The sequence below is a fragment of the Protopterus annectens genome, chromosome 1.part1 (assembly GCF_019279795.1).
Source record: "Protopterus annectens isolate FY-2018-M chromosome 1.part1, PAN1.0, whole genome shotgun sequence".
Classification (NCBI taxonomy): domain Eukaryota; kingdom Metazoa; phylum Chordata; order Ceratodontiformes; family Protopteridae; genus Protopterus; species Protopterus annectens.
Genome location: NC_056726.1, coordinates 528,581,401 through 528,606,266, shown reverse-complemented (window position 1 = coordinate 528,606,266; position 24,866 = coordinate 528,581,401). Strand labels below are relative to the sequence as shown.

The following is a 24,866-nucleotide window of genomic DNA, read 5'->3' as shown; positions in this document are numbered from 1 at the left end:
GCACTCCTTAGATGTGCACAGACAACTTAAATTTTACTTGGACAGGACTAAACCTCAAAGGAGGTCTGAACAACTGCTGGTGGCATTCACTGCAGGGGCAGAGAGGAAGGCTATTTCAAAGCAAACCATTTCCAAATGGATAGGCCATTGCATTCATTTCTGCTATAAGCACCATGGAAAACCTATCCCACAGGGGATTAGACCCCATTCAAGCAGGGCTGCATCTACCTCTACAGCCTTTCTCAGAGGTGTCCTTACCAGAGACCTCCTAGATGCTACTACCTGGAGTTCTGTATGTACTTTCACCAAGCATTACCATTTGACAATTTTCTCTAAATGCAGAGCTGGCTTTGCCACTGCAGCCTTGCAGGGCCTTATAGCTGGTCCTAATGCTATCTAAATTCCTCCACCCATCTTTAGCTTTGGGAATCTACCCAAATGTGATGACTACAGTAGTGAAACATGAAGAACATAGTACAGTTGTGTACACTTACATGTAGATGTTCAAGTGTATTTACTGTTGCAGTCCTAGTTACCCTCCCTCCAGCCCCCTGACTTCCTTTGGCTATACCTCTATTCTCCTTTACTATACTTAAAAGCTTTTTGGTGTGTTTACTTTTTTGTTGGAGGTATAACCTTGTGTGTATGTCTATATATATATATATATATATATATATGTGTGTGTGTGTGTGTATGTATATATATATATATACATATATATATATATATTTAATTGCTTCCCATTAAGGGGTGCACCTGACATCTGGGGAAAGAAAAACGGATGTAATGGCGTCAGCTGCATGCTTTATACCCCTGATTACCTGATGTCATGGAAGATGAGACAGCAACTGACGCAAGACACAAGATTTAGATAATCAGGCCGACTGAGGGCTACTGCAAGCAGATAACCCAAATGTGATGACTGCAACAGTGAAATACACTCTAACATCTACATTTATGGTAAGTGTACACAACTGTACTTCCTTTACCTGGGAAAGCCTTTCGGTTTATGCCTTTCCCCCTCTTCCTCTCCTCTTGAAGGTTCTGCTAAAGATCAAACAGGACAAGCCAAGGACAGTACTGATTGCACCAGACGGGCCATGTCAGCACTGGTATCCCCTCTTGCGCAGTATGACACTACTGGAATCATGGCACCTGCCTCAGACCCCTTCCCTGCTGTCCCAGCAGGCGGGCCAGATTCTGCACCCTCATCTTCAAACCCTGAACATTGCAGCTTGGCTAATTGCTTGAGCTCTTTAATAGCATCCCTCAGTAAGCAGGTGTTAGATGTCATTCTGGAAGCAGGGAGGACTAATACTAGAAAATCCTATGCTGAAAAGTGGAAAAGATACTGTTCTTGGAGCCAGACTCAGGGGATGAGGCACAACGGTGCCCAGCTTGCCTCATATTTTTCAGTGCTTAACAGAAGTGCCTATGCCGTTTCAGCATATTTTAATACTGAGCCACCCCTCTTCTCTTATCCCCTGCTAAAGCAATTCCTTAGAGGGACCGAAAACTTAAGACCCCCCCAGGAGAGCGCCTACTCCAGCCTGGGACCTTAACTTTGTATTGGAAAAGCTCACTCTCCCTCCCTTTGAGCCAGCTGCAATTGCAGAGTTGAAATTCCTTTCTTAGGTTCATAGGTTGGTACTAGGCTATCTGCCCTAGGGCCTATACAAGCCTAGCCATAACAATTCCCTGGCTATTTCTTCTCACACTATTTACTTTCCTGGACCCCTGTCTAGCAGGGTGACTGAAGTGATCCCCTGGTTTTCTTGGAAAACAGCCTTCCTTCTAGCCATCACTTCAGCAAGAAGAGTGTTGGAATTACAGGCCCTCATGGCAGTGGAACCCTTCATTATCTTCCATGCAGACAGGGTTTCCCTCCGGACCAATCCTTCCTTTATGCCCAAGGTGGTGTCTAGTGTGGCCCTAAATCAGTCCATTCGTTTGCCTACCTTTTTCCCTAATCCACAAAACAAAGGAGAACAAATACTGCACTCTTTGGACATGCACAGACAACTTAGATTTTATTTGGACAGGACTAAGCCTCTCAGAAAATCTGAACAGCTGCTAGTTGGCTTTGCTGCAGGAGAAGAGGGGAAGGCCATTTCAAAGCAAACCATTTCTAAATGGATAGCCCATTGCAGTCATTTCTGCTACAAGCACCATGGAAAACCCTACCCCACAGGGGATAAGATCGCATTCCACCAGGGCTGCATCTACCTCTGCAGCCTTTCTCAGAGGAGTCCCTACCTGGGACATCCTAGAAGCTACTACCTGGAGCTCTGTGCATACCTTCACCAAGCATTACCACATGCCTATTTTTTTAAATCCAGAGCTGGTTTTGCCACTGCAGTCTTGCAGGGCTTAATAACTGGCCCTAATGCTCTCTAACTTCCTCCTCCATTCCTTAGCTTTGGGAATTAACCCAAATGTGATGACTGCAACAGTGAAACATGAAAAACATAGTACAGTTGTGTACACCTACCATAAATGTAGATGTTCGAGCGTATTCACTGTTGCAGTCCTGGTTACCCTCCCTCCAGTCCCCTGACCTCTCTTGGCTCTACCTCTCCTTCTTGTTTAGTGTATTTAAGTTTTCTAGTGTATTTGCTTTTTGAAGAGGGTGTGCCATAATATATAATTGCTTCCTATTGAGGGGGGCACCTGACATCTGGGGCAAGAAAAACTGATGTAATGGCGTTGGCTACATGTTTTATACCCCTGACGACCTGACGTCATGGAAGAAGAGACAGCATCTGACGTAGGAGTCCAAGCCTCTGGTATTCAGGCTGGCTGAGGGCTACCTGCAGGCAGATAACCCAAATGTGATGACTGCAACAGTGAATACACTCGAACATCTACATTTATGGTAGGTGTACACAACTATACTTTTTGTCCACCACTTCTTTGTTGTTGGATTTTCCTGTAATTTGTGTATGTTGTACATCTGTTATCTGAGAGTGGGTATTGGTGGGGAGAGGCAAACTGATGGGTGTGAGGAGTGAGTGTTCTTAAATAGTTATTTCAGAAAGTGTATTATCACAGTGGGGAATCTGTCCCTGAACATGTTGAGTTGGAGAGTGGTATGGAAAGGTAAACTCTGCTACTGGCCCAGTTAATACTGCACTAAGAATTTTTTTTCATGCTTTTTTTATTTGTAGTAATGTCCTCTACTTTTGCTGTGTGGTGTTGGAACAAGAGAAGATATTATAGCATTAGAATGTTTGAGATGAATTTATCAAATTCTTGCTGTAGGACAGAAGCTGTTAAACTATCAGTGTATTCTGTAAGTGCAATATGACCCAATTGAGTTGTACAGTGATGTTTGTCTTTCTAATGTGCCTTGCATTGTTAGTTGGATTACACAGAACTACTTTTTTCCCAACTAAAATTGATAAGTTTTGTGATTTATGTAATTTTGGATGTTCACTCATTTTAGCTTTACCTGTGATGGCTGTTTAAAAAAAACTGGAAAAACCAGGAAGGAGAACAAATTTTCTGCAAAAAGTAAGTTTTTCATTCCTTCTGAAGGTGTTAATTTTGCTAGTAACCAGAAAAGATTTACTGTTGTTTTGATTTATATTGCTGATTCTCATTATCAGCAATAACAACAGAAAGCTTTGGCTAGACTAATAACTTTTATGGGATACATTGTACTTTCATGTTTTCTCGTTTTGATTATTAAAAGGAAAAAAAATGATCTGCCTAAAGCCAGCAAGAGCAGCCTACAGTTAGTGCGAGTTAGTCTGGCAGATTGTCATGTTGTGAGGTAATGAATAAGTTGCAGTTTAACAGTGTCATTTCACAGTTAAAGCACACATAACACATCATAGTATTTTTAGGGTTTGAAGCAAGGTGAGAAGTTTTATAGGAAATGCAAATTTGAGTTTTGGTGGGGAGTTTTTTTTTTTTTTTTTTTGAAAAGCTTTTTTGATCTTGGAAACATCACATTGTGACAGCATGTATGCAAATCATTTTACACTATCCATATCTGTTGCACCCATTTTCTTCAGTTGCATAATTCTATACGACAGGTATCACAAAACATTCTTCATGCTACCACATTCTTCTTCTTTTGGAGCTAATAAGGTACATAGCATTATAATTCTGTATCCATGCCCTAGTAGGGCATCCTCCATCATATCTACAGCACTAACTTCTAAAACTCAACTTTACAAATCCTTGTTACATCACATTTCGTTAGTCTTATTAATGCTACAGAAGCAAATGGATGAATCTTAGAGATGTTTTTTCCAAACCATACCTTCACATTTCCATTTAATTATTTTCTGCCAAGTATGCCATTACACCTTGTCCTGAATGTTCTAATGTTTATCTCTTCTTGCAAAAGAAAAACCCTCATGTTACTGTGATGCTTCATTTTGGTTGGTATTTTTATTAATCATCCTTGTAATCCTTTATCATCGCACAGGCGAACATGCCTGACATCCTCATGGTCTTCTTTCAGCATACAGGCAAGTTTGTGCAACCATTTACATTTGAACCGTGCGGTGCTGTTCACTCTCTCCCCTCACCATTATTATCTTGCTACTTCTAAAATCTGTTCATTTTTATTCTAGAATTGCATGGTCAAATCCCAAGCCTGTTAATTATGGCATATGACTGTTATCAAGGAAACACTGGATTTGCCATTATTTTTCATTCATCTTGTGGTCTCGAGTAATTCTAAAACAATTGGCATAAATCATTTATAGGTATTTACTAGGCTTGCAGTCCAAGGGACCATTGAAGCTTAGTCGTGGTTCCCAGTTCCTCCAAAGAACTGTCTGGTTAAGTGACTTTCTGAAGTTTACACTGTAGATATTTGAGGGCTGAGGGAGCCAAACCCTGTATCAGAGAAACAGCAGCTCAGCATTAACCCTCTGTGCCAACTGCCAGACTTTTTCTTCATACCTTTGCTAATAGGAGTTCCATCCTTCACAGTCATACAGACCATTCACACAGTGTTCTTCTCACTAGACCCTTCATAGGACCTTAAGTTTTTACTAAGCTTAAGGCTAAGGAGACCATCAAGAAACTTTGCCATATCACCTAGTACTAATTGTCAGCTAATTTTGCCTTTATTTTTTAAGCACCTTTATTGAATTATTGCTTGTGACACAGGCGAACTTAAATTTATCAAAAAATAATTAAACCAAATTAACAAGTTCAGATTTACAAACATTATGCATCACGTACTTTGTTATATGTCACGTAATCTATGTGACATTACATAAATTGTTCAGTTCCTGCCTTTTCTTAAAATTTACTGAAAAATATGGCTTTACTGGCTCTGTCATCTGAGTTGTGCAACCATCTTGGAAGTTCGAACCTGTCACATTTTTCAAGACTTTTTGCTTTAGTGAACCCCCCTTCCCAATAGAGAGAAAAAAACTAAATACGTTTTAAGTACTGCCCCATCCCCTTTTAACTTAGAAACACACAAGACTGTACATTTTCAGTAAGTGAAGTTTAACCCTTCAGATGGGAACAGTTGCCCCAAATTGACAACTGCACTCACAGGCATTACATAATCCAAAATTAGAGCAATAGCCCATGTTTCCACTTACACTGATTGCTTTCTGTTCTTTTCTTAGTTGTTTTCCTCTGCCATATGTGAAAAGCAGCTTTTGTATGCTTTCAGAAAACATTAATTTTCAGCCCTAAGAAAAAGTGTACTGTCTACTTTTTAGTAAAACTAAATTGTGCACTGTTCTTTTAAATGCATTAAGTATTAAGACTGCTGGGACAGAATACTCCCTTATTCTCTACCCATAATTTCAGACATGATTTTTTTTACTGAACTGTTTACCTCTAGACATTTAAATTTTGCATTTCCCTCAGCAACGAATGTTCAGTACTCTCAAGATTAATTGCTTGCCCTTGCAGTCAACACAATTCCATATAAAAGTATTCAGCAATAAGGAAAAGCAGCAGACAACTCTGCAGATACACAAAGAATACTTTCTAAATTTCACTTAGTATACAATGTGCAAAATTCCCCTGGCCAACTGCCTTCAGCTGCACACCGTCTCCCACTGAGATCATTTGCTAATAGAAAAAAAAAAGTATCTTTACAGATGCAAAAAACATGGCACATGTCATGTCTTTCACAGTTGTCTTTTTTCAAGCTTATTTGCTTGCAAAAAAACTTTATAGCTTATGCCAAGGCATTAATCTAGACATTCACCATTGTAAAAATGAGGGAAATTAGCTAGAATTAAGATGATAATTTCCCTCATTTTCACCATTGTAAAAATGAGGGAAATTATCTTAATTCTAGCTGCGATGGTGGTGCTGCGGTAGCATTGTCGCCTCCCAGTAAGACGCTGTCCGGTTCGACTCTCAGTGAATGGGCGTACCTTCGTTGAAGGTTGTGCGTCAGGGCTGGCAACTCGGTACGTAAAAATCAACTGCCAGTCATTAGCGGACCAGAGTTCCGCTGTGGCGACCCCTAACCGGGAAAAGCTGAAAGTCACAACATCATCATCTTAATTCTACATGTAATAGAATCGGTATACTGCATCCCACCCCAGCAGCCCAAGATCACAGCATTATATTAACTTAAAACTTGCTTCCGTCTAGCCTTTCTTTTGTTGTAGTATAAAGCCCATATTTCTTAAAACTAAGAAAAATACTTGTTTACTTTAATATCTTTAACATATGCAGCAGTCAGTGAAAAGACCCCCACATTTAAAATATCCCTGTACCCTATACAGATATACTTTAAAATATAACATGAAGTTTTATGTCTTGAAATGTTTTATACATTTTTACTTGGTTACTACTCCTCCTTATAAACATTAATGTCAAAGTGGGGTGTATGCTTTACACTCCAACTTGACAAAGTCAATAAAATTCCTGTTTTTTCTCAGCCATTTTTTCTTTCAAAACCGTATTTCGCACATGTGATTGATGCTTCTTAGTTTCACATTTATTCAGTAATTTCAATGTTGCTGGTCGTCTTATTGATCATCTTAATTTCCCAACACTACACTGGTTCAAGTCCAGTGTACTCCTTCCTTATTTTTAGTCAGTTCTGTGCTTTTTTGTATCAAGCATTTTCTTTTGGAACAATGGAAAAAGTTTCATTGAGGAAACTGTCAGAAAAATGAGAAGCAAACTCCCTTTCTGCTTGCTGGCTCATTTTTTGTTGGATAAATTTTATTTCCTCCTTAGTTTGTTCTGCATCCGAAAATGTTTCCCTCAGAATATTTTTACCTTAAGACAGCAGGATACGGCAGCTTGAATCTTATCTCCCTGTCTACATTCCCCAATTGCTGTGATACATTTGTTTCATTACTGTCCACTGAATAATCATTTTCCATAGACCTTCTGCTGTCTCCAATTTTTAATACTTTTACTTTCTGCTACAGTTTTATCAGTCTCAACCCTTTCTGCTGATATGCTTGCATCTTAGTAATGTAGATCTTGGCTGCCTGTTCGTGGCTAGGTTGGAGCATAATAAACAGGGCATAAATGGTAACTATAGGAATGAGTCATAGGAACTTAATTTGTGTCTGTTCTATTTTCCCAATCTTTTTTATGAAGAAACAATGCAAAGAGATGTTTGGGCACCTTAGCATGCAACAGAGTCCAGATGGTTCAGTATATTTGCACTGAGATGTTTTGAGCCAGTCTTTCTGCACACAAGGTAGACTGCTTTTCCTCAAAGCAGAGTAGGTTTTGATGTGAAAGGTAAGAAAGCTTGGAACATGTATTTTGGGAATGTACAGAGTATTTTTTTAAAGACTCCTTGCGCAGCACTTTATACAAATGCTGAGTTAGTAAATTATAACTAAGGGGTGTGGCAATTTTGAGTTTGCGTTTAGGGTATGAAGTGCCAAGACATAGAAGTTTAACACTGTTGGCAGCCAAAAAAATGATAAAAGAAAATGAAAATCGAAGACTAAACCACTTTAGAGGCTGTACTGAGCATGAAGTTAAAAGTCAGAGAGGGATCTTAAGGAAGGAGGAAATGAAGTGCTTAAAAACAAATGCGTACGAAGTAATGATCAAAAAGATGACTGATGTGGGAGGGTTAATAGATATTGAAAAACATAAAGGTAAGACAGAGAAAGATAGTGAAGTTTTGAGAACATTTATAATGCATGATGCTGACAGCAGAAAAGTTCTTTAAATTTGTATTAATGTGAGTTCATGTTGCATTTTAGTGTGATGAAAACATGTTGAAGAAAACGTAGATATACAAGAACTTTTCTATATAAATTGTTTAATGGTGTTTACACTTGTCTTGATTTTTTTTTTGTAAAGATTCTGCTTAGTCGTATAGTATTTATGTGGCTGAATTTAAAGTCTTTGCATTAAAATAGTCCTTTTCAGATCTGTCTACATTTCTATGTTTTTTGGCAGAAAATGCCATGTAATTGGGGTTTGTTTCATTACCATATAATTAAGAAGGTTACATCTATGGAAGGTGCATATTACTGTAATTAGTAAATATATTGCATTTCTTTCAGTTGTTGAAAGCATACTTAAACTTTATTATTTTGCTTTTTAATTTATTTTTTTATTATGTTATGTTTGCCATTGTTTAAGAACTACCTTCAACAAGATTGGGCACTTTCCTAGAGAACAGAGTGAATGACTTTTTGAGAAGACAGAATCATCCTGAATCAGGGGAGGTCATCATCCGTGTTGTTCATGTTTCTGATAAAACTGTAGAAGTAAAACCAGGAATGAAAGCAAGGTAGGAATCCCATTCTGTTAATATTATAGTGTCTGTAGTTTGTTCATTGTCCTAGTGCCTGTCCCAAAGTTGTAACTTTTCAACCTCTATATATAAGGTTGTTAACATTAGCAAGTCTGTATAGGATTTTAGTTTTTTGCTTCTGTTCTTGCCATATAAAAACACCTGTAGTTAGATATTAGAAATTCTGTTTGAGTCTGTTAGTTTTCCCTTATTTTTCTATGGTTATTTTCTGAAAAACTTTTGGGATTTTAAGCTTTTTTTTTTATTTGGGTGCTATTTTATACTGTGCTCAGCCCAGGATAGGAGTATGCATAGTTTCCTATGATTAGGAGGTCATACCTTTTGTAGGTGTCGCTGGAATAATTGCTTGCATTCAGGAGATAAGTAAAGTGATCCCTGTGGTACACAGTGTAGCACACAAGCTGTTGGAGGAGATTTCAGTCAAAGTGGTCACCTGTGGCAGCAGCATTTCTACGAAGAGCATCACACAGAGGATAAAGGAAATTGATGAGAAAGAATTAAGAATGGAATGTCTCTTAAGCACAGTCAGAATATCACTGGATATATTCCATGTGTTTTCCTGAGAAATGTACAAACAGAAGACACAAGGCCAAAACTACAGGCTGCTTTCCTTTCCCTGAGACAATGGGGTGGGGAAGTGCCATGGCCTATCTCTGATGTCAAAGTAATGATCTCCTACTTTGTGGTAGCTGTGTTGCATTGCAATGCAGTGGTGTTTATACTATGAGTGTCATTATTTTCAGTCACCATGTTAATATAGCTTCACTTGTAGGCGTTATGCTTCTATGATGTCGTATGGATTCTGGTGATGTGACTCTTAATAGATACGTTTTTCCCCTTGACAGTAATTTTTGTTCATTGTTTTCAGGATCATGTAGAGATCCTTAGTAACACAGTAGAGAAACTAATCTTGAGTAGGTTGCCATTTTATCACAGGATTTGCAACTCAGTCACGTATACAGACATACCTGCAGGCAGTTTGGAGAATTCATCTGCTGCTTGTCTTTGTGATTTGGAATAAAGCCAGATCTCCTAGCGTAACTCCACATGAATACAGAGAGGACATGAGGATTTCTGCACAGAAGGTGCCCCAGCTGAAAAATTAATTGGAGAACAAGCACAGAGAGACATCAGCATATGCATATTTGGCACAGTGTCACCCTCTGAGCAGAAGGGTGCATAAAATTTTCCTGTTTTTAATGTTGCTAATTACTTTACTCCTGATACTGTTGAGTCCCAAAGTTGTGAAAACTAAACTTAAGGTAGTAATTACAATTTTTTATTTATTTCTTTTTTTTATACAGGCTGGCCCATATGCACCCATATCCCCACTAACTGTATACAGTAATGTCAAATTTGCTGAAACCTGTACAGTGCTAATTTCAAGTTTGCTGAGGTACTGCACCTGTGGACTTCAGTATATAGTCCCCTATATTCACACTAAAAGTGTTGCAATTCTGAGATTGCAGTTGTGTTTCTCAGACTAACACGGGTAGCATTATTACTTCTGCCGTGTAATGCATAGTAAAATGATATCTTGTCATTTTTAGTGCATAGAACTGCATTTTAAGAGCTGATTGAAAAAAACTTGTGCTTAAACTTTGTCCAGATTGTACTTTAATACATTTTCAGTCTACAGTAACAGTTAATGAACTGCACTTTAATATTTCTGTGGCAGTACAGTGCAGCATTATTTTGTAGAGCTCAGCCCCATCCTTAACCACTCTTCATAAGCTTACCCAAGAATCCTTCTGCTCTGTGGAAAAATGGATTACAGATATCCAACTTATTCTAAACCCCAACAAGACCAAATTACTACTTTTCTCTCCCAACAAATCCAAATCCACACCTCCTTCCTTCACCATAACCTTCAAAAATGGCACCACAACCTCTCCACCCCCACCCACCCCATATTAAGCTCCTCACTGTTGAAATAGATAAGGATCTTCACTTTGATGTCCATATCTCCAAAACCATTAAAAAAGTACACAAAAAAATTAGGAACCTTATACAAATACAAGCAATTCCTGTCAGACCAAGCATGTATTACCCTAGCCCAAACCCACCTCTTGTCTATCCTACTATATGCATTGCCAATCCTAACTCACATCAGGAAAACAGACTTAGGCAAACTTGAATCATGTTGCAATAAAGTTGCAAAATTCGCTAATACCTCCACTTTTAGAAGTCATCACTGTCTTGCCTTAAGGGAGCTAAAATGGTTAGAACTACCTCATCAAATTATGTACCACCAACTAGTAATCACCTTCAATATACTACAAAATCCCCACAAAACTCCAGCCCTAACCCACCTAATAAACCAATAGTCAGCAAACCGTCCTCTACGCTCATCCAACAGGACCCTACTCTGTATATCCAAAGACAAATTACACTGCAGGGAAAGCTCTTTTCTCTCATACCATCTCTAAAGTGTGGAATAACCTCCCTCAAAACATCTCCTCAGCAACAACTGTCTCATTGTTCAAAAAGTCACTCAAGCCACACCTCTTGCAGTCCTGGCTCTGTCCTTGCATCATATAAAAGCTTTCCTGGTTTCCTCCATTCTCTCGCTAACCTCCTCTCTATCACTGCTTACCATGTCTAAGACACAGCACTCAGTAATAGCCATACAGGGTTTACCATTATGTCTTGTGAGATGTCTCTGATTGCATCAGTCAATGTGTGTTTTTTTTTTTTGTTTGTTTTTTTTACCAAATACCAAGATCCAGGGTCCAACATTTGTGTAAAGTAAGCCAGCCTGGAACAAACTGTTGTATGATATATCTTGATTTTATATACCACTATAATTGTTTGTGGAGCTTTTCTCCCCGGGCCTCCACTGTAAATGGACCTCGTTCCAGTCGGACTTTCCAGGTAAACAAATGTAAAATAAATATAGTTACAGACAAGTCCAAATTTTTTGCAGCTTCATTGTTCACACATGCAGTCTATTCCAGACAGAAAGCATCTAATTAAACTTTGCAGGTGTTCTTTACAGAGTAGAAAGTAATTTGTAGCAAGTTTAGAAAGATGCCTGTTCCTTGAACCGCAGGTTCAGGATAGATAGCATTTTCATGCTGTGTCAACCATACAGGATCAACGTGAAAGGCATCTTGCCTATCTGTCATGTGTTGCATGAGTATAAACAACTCCTCTTCCCTCACTATGTGAAAAAATTGTCGCTACTGCTTTAAAAATAGCGATATAATAATTTTGTGCAGGGTTGAACTACGTCATTTTCCAGTGACTTTCATAAGCCAACAGGTGTATTGTACTTGGAAAGTGAAGCAACAGCATATCTTGTGGCATCAGTACAGTGTTCTTGCCTTCTTTGAATAAATACATTTATGAATATCAAAAGAATAATCAACCTTGTACATCCATTGCATGAAACCTTCCAAAACTTGAGGGAAATGGCGAGGTCCTACTGTAATACCGTGGTAATATTAAAAGTGCAAATTAAATTGATTTACTTTAAAGACTGAAATAATTTCTGTTATGCAGGATGTTGCAGTACAAGTACATGCCTTAAGACTCCCACAGGTGCAGTATGGAAAAGTTAAAGATGTAATGTCACAACACCAAGAACGAATAAATGAAATAAAAATGCAGTAGTGGGCATGGAACCTGGAATGTAGCAGAGTAAACTAGCAGAGGAGTAAAATTCCTCCTGAAACAAAATCTGTTCCTTCTGTATAAAACTGGAGATCTAGAAACTGATCTGAAAGACATAACTTGATCATTGTGGTTTTCCAGTAGGAGAGAGAGAGACGTTGTGAAGCATTTCTTGTTCGTAGAGACTTTCATACTCTCATTTCTTGAGTTGCCACAGCCAACATTGTCTTCATCTGAGTGATTGCCCATAGCTGCATAATTCCAGAATCTGTTGAGTGAATCAAGTTTAAAATTTTAATTTCCGACATTTAATATTGACATCTGCTAAGTTCTTTGTTTGGATTTCACCTTACTAGTAATCAGCATTTTTCTTGTGAACTGTGATATCAGCACTGGCCTGTTCCTGACTTTAGTTTCAGTAAGCTAAGTCATTGTGTATATTGATTCATGCTTTGGCACTATACTGCTTTTGGAACATTTGCAGAGTGCCGACTCCCTTTCCAGCTTGCTTCCACTGATGGTCAAATGAGAAGGCCTTTTTAGAGAGATGTGGTGCTTCAGATTCCCCCATGTTCCTCCACTCCCTTGAAGCTTGATGTACATTGTAGATATTTTATGGAGTCATAGTTCATGAGGGTTGCTTCTCCTGGAAGTGCCTGGATTCATCTTCAGGCTTACTAAATGTTTTGCCAGTGTTTATAGATGTTACCTTAGAGGCAAAAATATTTATCACCTTTGCAGTAGGCCTAGCAAGTTGGAATGATGATTTGTCAAAGCATCGTAAGGCTGACTTCTGAGTTGTCTCAGCAGGCATTCTTTGTAGAGATCACAGTTAATTCCTTTACAGCTGGAGAACCAAGTGGCTTAAGACGGGGACAAGTCTGCATGAAGGTGTTCTCTTCAGGTCCTCTGCTGTCATTTCATTTTGTCACACTTCAGTTTTTCCTTTTGGGTTCAGTACTGAGAGATCTCAAAGGCTTCCTGAGTCTTGGATCTGAGAACCTTTCTGGACCCTGTCTTCTAAGCTGGTGTGACCTGATTTGAGCTACTGCCTGTTTGCATGGTAAGTGCTGTGACAAGGGTGATGGATACTGTGGGCCTATATAGGATGGTAAGGCTGGGATTGTACCCTCATGGACTAAGCTGGTTGGCCTTCTGCTTTACAGCACATTCGACAGGAGCAGGGTTTGCTATCCTCACTTAGTTTATAGCTGGTAAGTGGTTAAGTCCCTTTCTCATCAGGGAGGTGTGTTGTATCACAGGCTGCGTGGTTAGCCTCTCCAGGAGGAGGAAGTGGCTCTGCAGGTGCCTTATGAGCAAAGCTAGGTGGCTTCTTTTTATGTATGCCTTCCATCAGCTAATCTTTCTTCTATTACCTGGGCTTGTCAGTGCCAACAGGCATGGGGGTGAAGGTGGGGGAATGATCCCTCCTTTAATTGATCTGTTCACTGGGGGTTAGCAGTTAAGAAGTTTCCCCTGTCTTCATTGTTTTTCATCTCCCCCCCATGGATGTTAGGCTGAGGGAGAGGAGGAGAGCAGGCTTCATCACTTGCTGAATCAAAGCAACTGCTTCATTTCCTGGTTAGAGAAGCCAGTTTTGGACAACGCTAGCCATTTTTAGGGTCCCCTTCTCTCTCTGTTTTTATTGTGGAGGACTATGAGAACACTTACCCCCTCTTTCATGCCTGATTACTCTGCCCTCAGTTAGTGGGAGTGGCCTTTTCAAGTTTCTTCAGTTTTCAGAACCTGTCCATGTATTGGCCACTGGGGCTAAATTCTGGTGTGAGATGTTCACTCTGTCCACTTCATTTGTTTACTGTTTGTTGTCAAGGTTAGTCCCACTAAACCAGTATCCTCTCTTCATGGGAGACCCAAGGTGGTCATATTAACAGGGGGAAATTTAACCAGGACACCAGGGAATTTCCCCTACTGTTTTTTTTTTCCAAGACATGCATAAATGTTATGTAATCTTTTACATCCGCCTGAACTTCCACCAACTTGGGCAGATGGGACTTTTGTTTAATGTCTCATCAGATGGATAATATACTCAGGAGTACAACATCCCTCCCTTATGGTGCAGTGCCAGTTTTGGAAAATGAGTCCTGTGTACCTGAAGTGAGAATAGAACCAAGTCTTCTGGTGTTCCAGTACCAAGGGCATGTGCTGTTGAGCTACAGCACTGCTACTTTTGTAATGCCTAGTGGTGAGTTCCTGCTCATGATTCACTGTCTGCTAGGGAATTCCCCTGGTTTTCATGTTACATTCCAGTGATGAAGCTTCCTCTGGCTGTGGGGCTCTTCTTCGGGTGTTATTTATGTATTCTAGGCAGAGAATTTTACTACTTTTGAAAATTGTCCTTTTCTCTGTGGAGGCCTATTTTTTCCTTGGGTTGACAGCATGTGTAAGAAAGTTGTCTGAGCTACCTTAGCTAGCGTTGGTGTCCCCTCTAAAGAAGTGCAATGGCATCTAACATTGAAGTCAGGATGAGGTCCTTGGAGAGTTGAAGGTAACTTTCACCACTCCCCCCCCCCACACACACACACACGTGATCTTGTGCAGGAGTAACACCATGGTGTGACCGCAACAGTCTTCCCTTCCACAGTTCCCTCTTTTTGGGAGTTGGTGTTCAGAGTAAGCTAACTTGGACATATTAGGGTTCCTTTTAGCCCTGCCGTGCCTTGGGTGGCACTCCTGGTCCCCTCCCTGGTTGTAGAGTATTTTTCTTACAGGTTCTAATCCTGTCTGGGTCAGCAGGCAGCTGTTAAAGTGGCTCCTTAAAGTAACAGGAGCACTCTGCTGTCCACTTCTCTTGCATGGAGCCTTCCTCCCAGAAGTCCAGGGCTTCTAGGTTAAGCACCCATATATGTTCTTGTAAGATACTGTGGCCTGCCTCTGTCTGCTCCTGTCTTCTCAGGTGGAAAGTGGTAGCATTGGTGGTTGAGTCAGGATTTTACTTGTGGTGGTATGGCAGCTTGGAGGCAGTTTGTCTCTGCTGCTTAAAAAATCCTGACCGTTACCTTCTGCTGCTGAGTGAAGCTTGTTCCTGTTTTTTTAGTTGATTCCATAATTCATGTATTGTTGCTGAGGGACACAATCCCTTAGCCTTTGACTCCCATTGGTGGGCAATTAAAGGTGGAATGCTGTAACCACTGGGTGGCTCTAGAAACCTCCTCTGAACTTGATCAAGGGTCTCCCATTTTGTAGGGTAACTTATGCCTAAAGTAGTTGTTTTTATGATCCTGTTAACTTTTTCATGGGTGGTGGTGGGTTAATGCATGCTTTAAAGCCCTTGAGTTAAGCCGGGAGCTATTCTCTTTTTGGTCTGAACTGTCTTCTCCCCCTGTGGTAGGCTTCTGTGGGCATTCAGGAGATCTTTGTAGAAATTCACTGGCACAGTACATTTTAACACTGAATATGTATTGCACTACCTTGTTTTCATCCTGGTCAAAGTTTTAAGAACAAGTCATGTAATCCCTGCAACAGCTTTTTCTGGTCCTATGCCAGCATTTGACAGAACTTTCATACACGTGTGAGGCACTTGTATATAACCAAGTGTTCATAGGATCATATCATAGGTGTATACTAGGCTAACAACCACCAGAGCCCTTACGACTAGCTGTGCAATCCTCCTCAGTTGTGTCCATAAGTATCATAGATGTTTGTTAGGAGGGGTATGTTAGGAAGTTTCTAAGGTTGTGTGGGGGCATATGTTAGTTTGGACATTACTGTCTGCCTCTGTCAAAGACATGGGGGGGGGCAGGCTCGAGGTGAATTTCCAATTCCCCATGCATTGGTCAAGGTTGCACTTATAGGGTTAGGGATGTACTTTGCTTCAAATGAATGGGTAGCGTGTTCCAGAGCATGAGGATCCACTGAGATGCATCTGTCTTGCCATCATGTTTGACTTATGTCACAAGCAAATTTTAAATTCTGTCATCTAGTTACTTTGATGCTGTTGGTTTTGTGGTTGTGCAAAAGGGTCCATGTCCATCAGAGCTGAAGCCAAGGATGCCTTGTATGCCATGCATAGATTGCCTGCCAGTAACCTGTAGGAGACAGAGTATAGAGATTGGGCTTTTAAGTGGTCTGACTAGGGCAGTGTGTTTATACCTCAGATTTTCTTAGTAAGGAGCTTTTGTGGGCATTTCAACTATTGTATATGTCTGGTCAGGTACATGACAAAGGGGGCAGTTATACTGTGGGTCTGATAAAGGCCAAGTAAACTGGCACTGTGACTTCCTTGGACCTGGATGCCATGCCCCTGGTTATAAGTTGGACAACATAGAATGATTTTCTTACTACCTTGGCTACATGTTGGTCAAAGGCCAGATTACTGTCTTCATATGTTCTCAGATCCCTGACTACAGGGTCAACTGTTAGAAGTGTCTTATTGATGGACTAATTAGCCTTGGTGGCAGTTTTCCCAAAAGGCACTATAATGCATTTATTTGCATTGAGTTTTAGTCTGTAACTTTGAAACTAGTCATTTGTTTATGTTAGACTCTCTTGAGACATTTGTGTCATGGGGGAAGCTGTGATAGCTCCCAATCCACAGTCATCTGTGAACTTGGTCAGCCAAAGGTTCTTGACATTAGCCTTTACCACAGAGACATAATTGCAGAAGAGGAGTGGTCCAAGCACAGAGTCCTGATGTACCCCACTGCTTGCTGGTCTGTTACTGGATATGGTATTACCAATCCTGACTTCCTGTTTGAGCCAGCTGGCAATCCAGCAAGTTATGTGGGGTTTTATGCCCACTTCTGTGTATTTGTCAGCTATACCTAAGAGGATATTGTATCAAAAGCCTTAGCCAAGTTCAGGTAGTCACTATGGACCATTTTCCTTTCATCAGTTGCCTTTGAGACCTTCTCAAAGAAGTCCACCAAGTTTAGGAGGCTTGGCCTTTCCCTTGACAAAGCCAAACTGTGTTGGGTCCAGTGTCTGAAGGTTATGGATTTTAACCTTTATCGAATCATCACTTGTAACGTAGGCAAACTTGCAGTTATATATAAAAAAAAAAAAAAAAAATATATTAACATGTTCACAATTACAAACATATCCTTCTGTGCAATGTAGTCAGTCCAACATTACATAAAATTGGTCGATTCCTGCATTCCCCTAAACCTCATTCCTCTACCAAAACATTTTTTCCTGCATGTATTGATGTCCTCCTATTCCAATGTTGCAGTATTCTACATGTGGGTTTACCCTTCTTTTTGTGTACATCCGGCCAGTATTCCAAAGTTTTTCAGTCCGTCAGGGTGCGTCGGGTGTCTGACGTGGCTCTAGGTACGTGGGCCATGACAGTGACCTCTGCACACACCAGCCCACACACTAAATGCAGTACAGCGGAGCAGCATGCTTATGTCAGCATCTCTCAAACTGTTGGAATAAGCTTCCCCTACGTGTTAAGCAGTGAGATTCACTATCTTACTTTAAACATAAACTAGTGACTGAATGGGTAACCTCAGATTTACTCTGTGTTGTACTGCTATGTCTCTCCTGGAAAAAAGAGGTACTTCATCAGAAGGGAGGGTATTGCAAGGTATAAATAGTCATAATATTAGTTGGTCTTGGAATGTCTATCAATCTAAGCTGTGTTTATGGAAACCATAGCTTGTCAGGACATGTCCGCCTACACATAATGAACCTGACACAGTATAAAGTGGATGTAAGAGAATGAGTGGATAATTAAATATAGCAAAATGATTTCTACATTGTAAGTCTAGCACAGAGAAATGTAACTCTGTGGAAAATCTTGCCTAAAAAAAAGCTATTGGACAGGAGAGTGAAAACCTATCCTGGTACTTGGTGGGTGAAAGGGAATAAACACAGTAAAGTAGCTGACCTCTTCAAGTCTCTACAGCAAAAAGGCACAAATGCAGGACCTCAAACACCTGCTAGTTTCACCCATTCCTAAGTTCCATAGGAACTACCCTGGCAAAACTCAATTCATGAGGAAACAATCTCGCCCAGTGGCTCCCTCCAGGCCCAGGAGACCTCCTAGAAAACAGCCCCCTCTGGCTAGAACTTCTCCAGCCAGAGGCCTCCCTTTCAAGATGGGGCAGGTAGTGTATACCTGCCAACCTTGCTACTAGCCCCTCTACCCCTGTCTATCTCACTGTCTCCCTGTATGGTCCCACATTAGCGCAGACAAATGGGGTCTTTCCATCATCCAAAATGGTTACTTTATAACCTGGATCACCCCCCCCCCCCAGCAGTACGAAAGGGCACTCCTCAGCTCCACCCCGTGCAACTTGTAGTGCAAGTTCTGCTGAATCAAGGCACCATTGAACCAGTGCCTCTAGAAGCAAAAGGGAAAGGATTCTATTTCAGAATTTTTCTGGTACCCAGAAAAGATGGACCATGGAGACGTTTACTAGATCTCTCATGTCTCAACCTATTCTTAAATAGGTCCCTACCTTCAGGATGCTCAGTCTCCCCAGCCTCTTTTCCCCTCTGCTCCTGACCCATGCGTTCATGGCAACCCTAGATATAAAGGATGCTTATCTGCACGTCCCAATAAAGCCCACATTCAGGAAATACCTGAGGTTTTTCGCAGGCTCATCCCACTTTCAATTCTCTGCCTTGCCCTTTGGGCTTTCCACTGCACCCAGGGTATTCACAAAATGTCTAGCTCCAGTCATCTCCTATTGCAGGACAAAGGGTATCCAAATATTCCCCTACCTAGATGACCTGCTGATTCAGGCAGACAATCAGAAGACCCTCCTTCACACTCAGCGTCTTCTGTCCCTATTGGAATCTGTAGGATTTCAGATAAATTTTACAAAATCTCACTTGGAACCCACACAGGACATTGGCTTCCTGGGGTGCAGGATTCGCACAGACCTTATAAAGGCCATCCTGCCACCAGACAGGGTGGTATCCTTGACAAGACCCACCTGTTCTGCATCCTCCAAGCATCAGAACTGGCAGCAAGGCAGTACCTGAGACTTCTGGGTTACATGGCAGCCACTGTAACCATGCTCCCCTTAGCAAGATTGCACATGAGAAAGCTACAGTGGCATCTTCGGTCAGTCTGGACCCGACATTCCCATCCCCTGGAATTCAGGGTCCTCCTTCTACCTTGCTTGAAACTAGAAATTCTGTGGTGGCTGGTACAAGTGGCCAGCAACCCAGGCCTCCCTCTCCAACCACCCCCACCCACACAGATCATCCATACAGACGCTTCACATCTGGGCTGGGGAGCAACTCTAGGCCAAAGACATGCAGAGTTTGTAGCCAAACGCACACAGACTAGAGCACATCAATGTCAGAGAGATGTGGGCAATCCTCCTTGCTCTGCAGGCCTTCCTACCTTACCTTCAGCAAGGCCCATTCAAGATTTTCATGGACAACACTGTCCTGTGGTATCTCAACAAACAGGGAGGGACCAAATCCTACCTCCTTTACAGACTAGCCCTGCTGGTGTGGGAGCTGGCCACCTCACAGGGGGATTACCGACACAATTCCCAGGCAGATTTTTTCACCGAACCATCACAAACTACCACGAATGGATGCTTCACAGAGATGTCTTCCTGGATCTGGTCCACTGGTGGGGGCTACACCTCAAATAGACCTGTTTGCCTCCTCCATCAACAGGCAACTTCCTGACTTCTGCACCAGGACACCAGATCCCAAGGCACTGGCAACAGATGCCTTCTCAATTTCTTGGAAGGGGAAAGAGGAAATTTCTGTATGCCCCCCCCATCGATTCAAAAGGTTTTCATCAGGACAGACCAGAAATCTTGCTGGTGACTCCCTACTGGCCAAGACAACACTGGTTCCTCCTTCTCCTTCATTGTCCAAGGGCGATCACCACAAGTTACCCCCCCCCCCCTCGTGGACCTCCTCACACGGCACAAGGGATCACAGATACACCCGCAGTGGCAGTCTCTGCACCTCACCCTGTGGTTGATAGGATTCTGATCCCTTTCAGACACCTGTACAATGAGGACGTGCTCAGTGTTCTGCAGGAAGCCAGGAAACCTAACACAAGAAAATCTTACCTCTCAAAGTGGGAAAGGTTTTCCATATGGTGTCACAAAAGACAGTTGGACCTGCTGGCAAGCGACATCCCTCTAATCCTGTCTTACCTGTGTGAACTATTGCAGACAGGTCTGGCCTACTCTTCAATAAAAGTACACTTGTCTGCAATCTCTGCTTGGCTCCCTCTGGATCCACCTCTAGCATCCAGACTTCCTACCAAACTCTTCCTCAAAGAAGCACTTCACCTAAGACCCCCCAGGAAACCGTCCCCTCCTCCCTGGGATCTTAACTATGTACTGGAAAAACACACCCTAGCTCCTTTTGAGCCAGCAGACAAAGCCTCCCTAAAACTTTGCACATGGACTCTGAGCTACAAGCTCTGATGGCTAACCCACCATTCCTAGCCTTCCACCTTGACAGGGTTACTCTCAGAACTAATGTATCCTTCATGGCCAAGATGGTGAATGACCCATCATTGAACCAGGCCATACACCCACCCACCTTTTCCCAACCCGCAAGGGTGAGAGAGTACTCCATTCCCTAGATGTCCACAGCTTAGGTTTTATCTCTCTAAAACCAAGTCCATTAGAAAATCTGACTGTTTGCTTTCCCCAGGGCTCTGGGGTGGAAGGAGACAGTGACCAAACAGGCCATTTCAGCCTGGATCTCCAAGGCCATTTCCTTGTGCTACATATAGCACGGGAAACCTTTCAGGGCAATGTTAAAGCCCACTCCACCAGAGCTATGGCCTCTTGAGGAGCCTTTTTTAAGGGGCTAGACACCAACACAATCCTTGAAGCAGCTACTTGGTCTTCAGTGTATTACAAGCATTACAAGCTGGACCATATCTCTAGGGCCAGGGTGGGGTTTGTCAGGGCTGTCCTTCATGGATTCCTGGAAACTTCAGCCAGACCACCACCCCATTCACAGTGAGCTTTGGCACTCACCCACATGCAGAATACTGCAACATTGGAATAGAAGGACATAGAAAAGTTGTGTAAAATCTTACCATAACCATAGAAGTCCTTCTATTCCAATGTTGCAGTATTCCTTCCCCTCCTGTCAGGTTGCACTTGCTGTTCTGGGTAGCACTGTATGGGCTATGCCCTTCTAGGACAGGCACTGACTGGGGCCTTCTGTTGTGAGGGCTGGTGCATGCAGACCTCACTTTTATGGCCCACGTACCTACAGCCACTTCAGACGCCCGATGCACCCTAAGGGACTGAAAAACTTTTGGAGTACTGGCTGGACATACATGAAAGGAAGAAGGGTAAACCGATATGGGGAATACTGCAACTTGGAAGAGAAGGACATCTATGGTTAGGGTAAGATTGTACACAACTTTTCTTTCCTACAATTTCCATTTTTTTCTATGCAAGTTGTGCCTTCCATTTTCTAAAGGTCCCACTTCTAGTGCTTTATCTCTGTTACAAGATTCACTACTTCATGCTGTTGGTTTAGATTTTGATTTCCATTTGCTAGTAATTCCTTTTTGGCAGCCAACAGAATTGAACTTAAGGCCTTAATATATCTACACAATTCAGATCCTGTATCCCATCTCAAAAAAAAATTCCTTAATTGCTCCCATTTTCTCCCCCAGTATTTGACAGTACTCTGTAGGGAATTTTTAGTGTCTACCAACTTATTACACTCCCAAATCATATCTTCCCAATTACTTCCTTCCCCGTCACATCTACCAACACTTGCATATACCTGAGTAAAAATTGCTTGAAAGTCTGCTTGTGGTATAAAATACATATGCAAACATTCTAAATATTCTATACTTTGTTGTATATTTGAGAACCATACATATATCCTCCCATTGTTTCTTTGTAAATTACTTATCTAGTCTCTTTTTCCCAATCTTTTCTAACCTCCTTTGATGTCTTTTTGGCCTCTTTCCATTCTTTTTACCTTTTCATCTCTGATTATTTGATGTTCTTCGTGTTTCACTGTTGCAGTCATTACATTTGGGTAATCCTGCTGACAGGTTGCCCTCAGTCGGCCTGAATTCCAAAGTCCTGTGTCCTGCGTCGGCTGCTGTCGCCCCTTCCCTGACGTCAGGTCGTCAGGGGTATAAAAGGTGCGACCGACGCCATTTTCTTTAGTCTTTCTTGCCATGTGGTGCCAGAAGCAGAAGCAGTTCGCAAGTGCCGGTCGGCCGACTCCTGAGATTTTTGTGTTCGAGTTTCAGATCCAAAGTCTTCAATAAAGCTAAGTACCCCGTTGGGGAAACTTTTTTCTTGCTCCAGACCGATGTCAGAAAAAGTTAATAATTGTATTTCTTGTGGAAAGCAAATACCTCATAAGGACTTTCATTCTTACTGTATTCCTTGCTTAGGCCCTGATCACAACGTTGCTGGTTGTCAGTTTTATGCTAGATTTAACCAACGCACTATTAAGCGTTGGTATGATTTTGCTTTAAATTATTTTGGACACCGGTTTAATTATCCAGAAATGTCATCGGATAGCCATCCAACTACCGGAGTTCACAAAAAACGCAAAGAAAAGGAGAGAGATAGACAACCGAGGCCCAAAACCAACGACAAAGCTTCTCCTAAGCCAGTCGCCAGTTCTCAGTGAGGTGCTTTCGCAGCCCCTGACGCCTGCTACTTTAGAGAAGCAGGCCACTACCGACACCCACGTGGAGTCTGCCAGGCCGCTGGAAACTCAAGGTATTGGAGCCTCGGAGACTATTCCTTCAGATGGGTCCAGAGCCACTGAGTAGGCATCGGCTTCTGAGGGTGTATTCAGACCTAAACAATTCTACATTAAAACTACGTCAGCTTCAAAGGCAAAGACTAAAGCACCTTTAAAGACAAAGAAACAAGTTCAACCACCTCATGGACAGGCCTCCATGCCCAAAAAAACAGATGCTCAAAATGGCCGAAGACTTAATTAGCTTGATCAGGGGTTCCTATCCCCCTCTGGATAAGAGGCCTAGGCAAGAGACAGACTATGAATCTTCAGATCAGGTTTCCATTTCATTTGATTCCTCTTCTGACCAGGAATATTCTCTTCCTCCCTATGAGGATTCTGATGCTGAAGAATCTATTCCTTCAGCTTCTCCTCCTGAAGACTTCTCTTTTGGGGAAACCTTGCATACCATGAGGGAGCACTTTCACTGGGAGAGCCAAGCTTTTTCAGAATCTAAGAAAAGGCTTAGAGATTTCCTTTTACTACCTCAACACAGGCCTCTAGCTATTCCACCTGTGTTAGACATTGTAGATGATGGGTTTTCAGAGTCTAGTCTTACCCCTGACTCCTTACCTCCAGCTCCTGTTAAGCTGGACAGATACTACAGAGTTCCTGACTCATAAATTCCTTTTCAAAAACCCTGCTGCAGACCCAGAAACTATTTCTCAGGGTCCCAGAGGGGTCAAGGCTTCCACTGCAAAAAAAAACACCCCCTCTGACAGAGATTCTAGCTAGAACACTAGACAGATGGGGAAAAAAGATTTACACATCTGCTACCTTGGCTATAAGGGTCTTAAATTGCCAGTTTCATATGCTCAAATCTCAGCAATATATTATGACACTGCTTAAACAGAAAATGTTGAAAAATTCTGAATGTGCAGAAAACAAAGAAATGCAGAATTTATTGCATGCAGCTGAACAAGTTGGAAAGCATACTTTGCAATGTGGTTTTGATTCCCTAGAGGCCTCCTGCAGGGCCACTGTTACGGGATCTGTCATTAGGAGGCATGCTTGGTTAAAGGAACAAAATCTGCCTGATCATGTCAAAGCAAAATTATTAGATGCTCCATTACAGCATGATACCTTGTTTGGTGTTAAGGCAGAAGAGGTGTTAAAGAAAATGGAGGACAAAGATAAATCTATGCAAACGGTCAAGGATTTCTTACAGGTACAGCCTCCTAGGTTTAGCAGACACTGGCCTACAAAGAACTGGTCCTTTCCAGTGTCAGACAGACCTCAAAGGGGCAGATCCAGACTACCTAGAGGCAGATCCCAGCCGCAAGGTTCGTACAGGTCTAAGCAATGGGGTGCTTCTACCTCCAAAAGTGAAGAGGACAAATCACAACCATACAGGAAACCATCCTAATGACTTCCCCCCTGCCTGCACCAATCACTTATCTTCTGGCAGTACCCTTAGGGGGAAAACTAGCACTTTTTTCTCGAAATTGGCACATTATTACCCAGGACAAATGAGTTCTAGACAGTGTCACAAGGCTACAAGTTTCACTTCCATACCCTGCCAAGGGCAAACGGTTGGCCAGACCTGCCAAAAAATCGGTGAGCAGAGGCTCAAAAACAAGTCGCATCTCTCATGCACATGGGGGCTATTCAACAAGTGCCACAGCAAGAGCTGAGACAAGGATTTTACTCAAGACTGTTCTTGGTACCCAGAAAGGACAAAGCATGGAGACCAGTACTGGACCTATCTATTCTAAACACTTTCGTGGATGTACCAAGATTCAAGATGTTGACCTTGCAGCAGCTTCTGCCCATGCTGGGCAGCAAGGCTTGGCTCATGACTTTAGACCTAAAAGAGGCATACCTG

The 24,866-nt window shown here is 41.9% G+C and overlaps 1 protein-coding gene across 2 annotated transcripts in view; it reads left to right on the top strand.

Annotated features, from left to right (window-relative positions):
* Positions 1 to 24,866, top strand: part of EP300 (E1A binding protein p300) — a 1,713,356-nt gene that overhangs the window by 1,540,251 nt on the left and 148,239 nt on the right. For both annotated transcript variants that reach the window (XM_044076495.1, XM_044076487.1), the window contains exons 23-24: positions 3,446 to 3,513; positions 8,566 to 8,716. In XM_044076495.1, the coding sequence (XP_043932430.1) occupies positions 3,446 to 3,513; positions 8,566 to 8,716 (219 nt within the window). The remainder of the gene's footprint in view (positions 1 to 3,445; positions 3,514 to 8,565; positions 8,717 to 24,866) is intronic.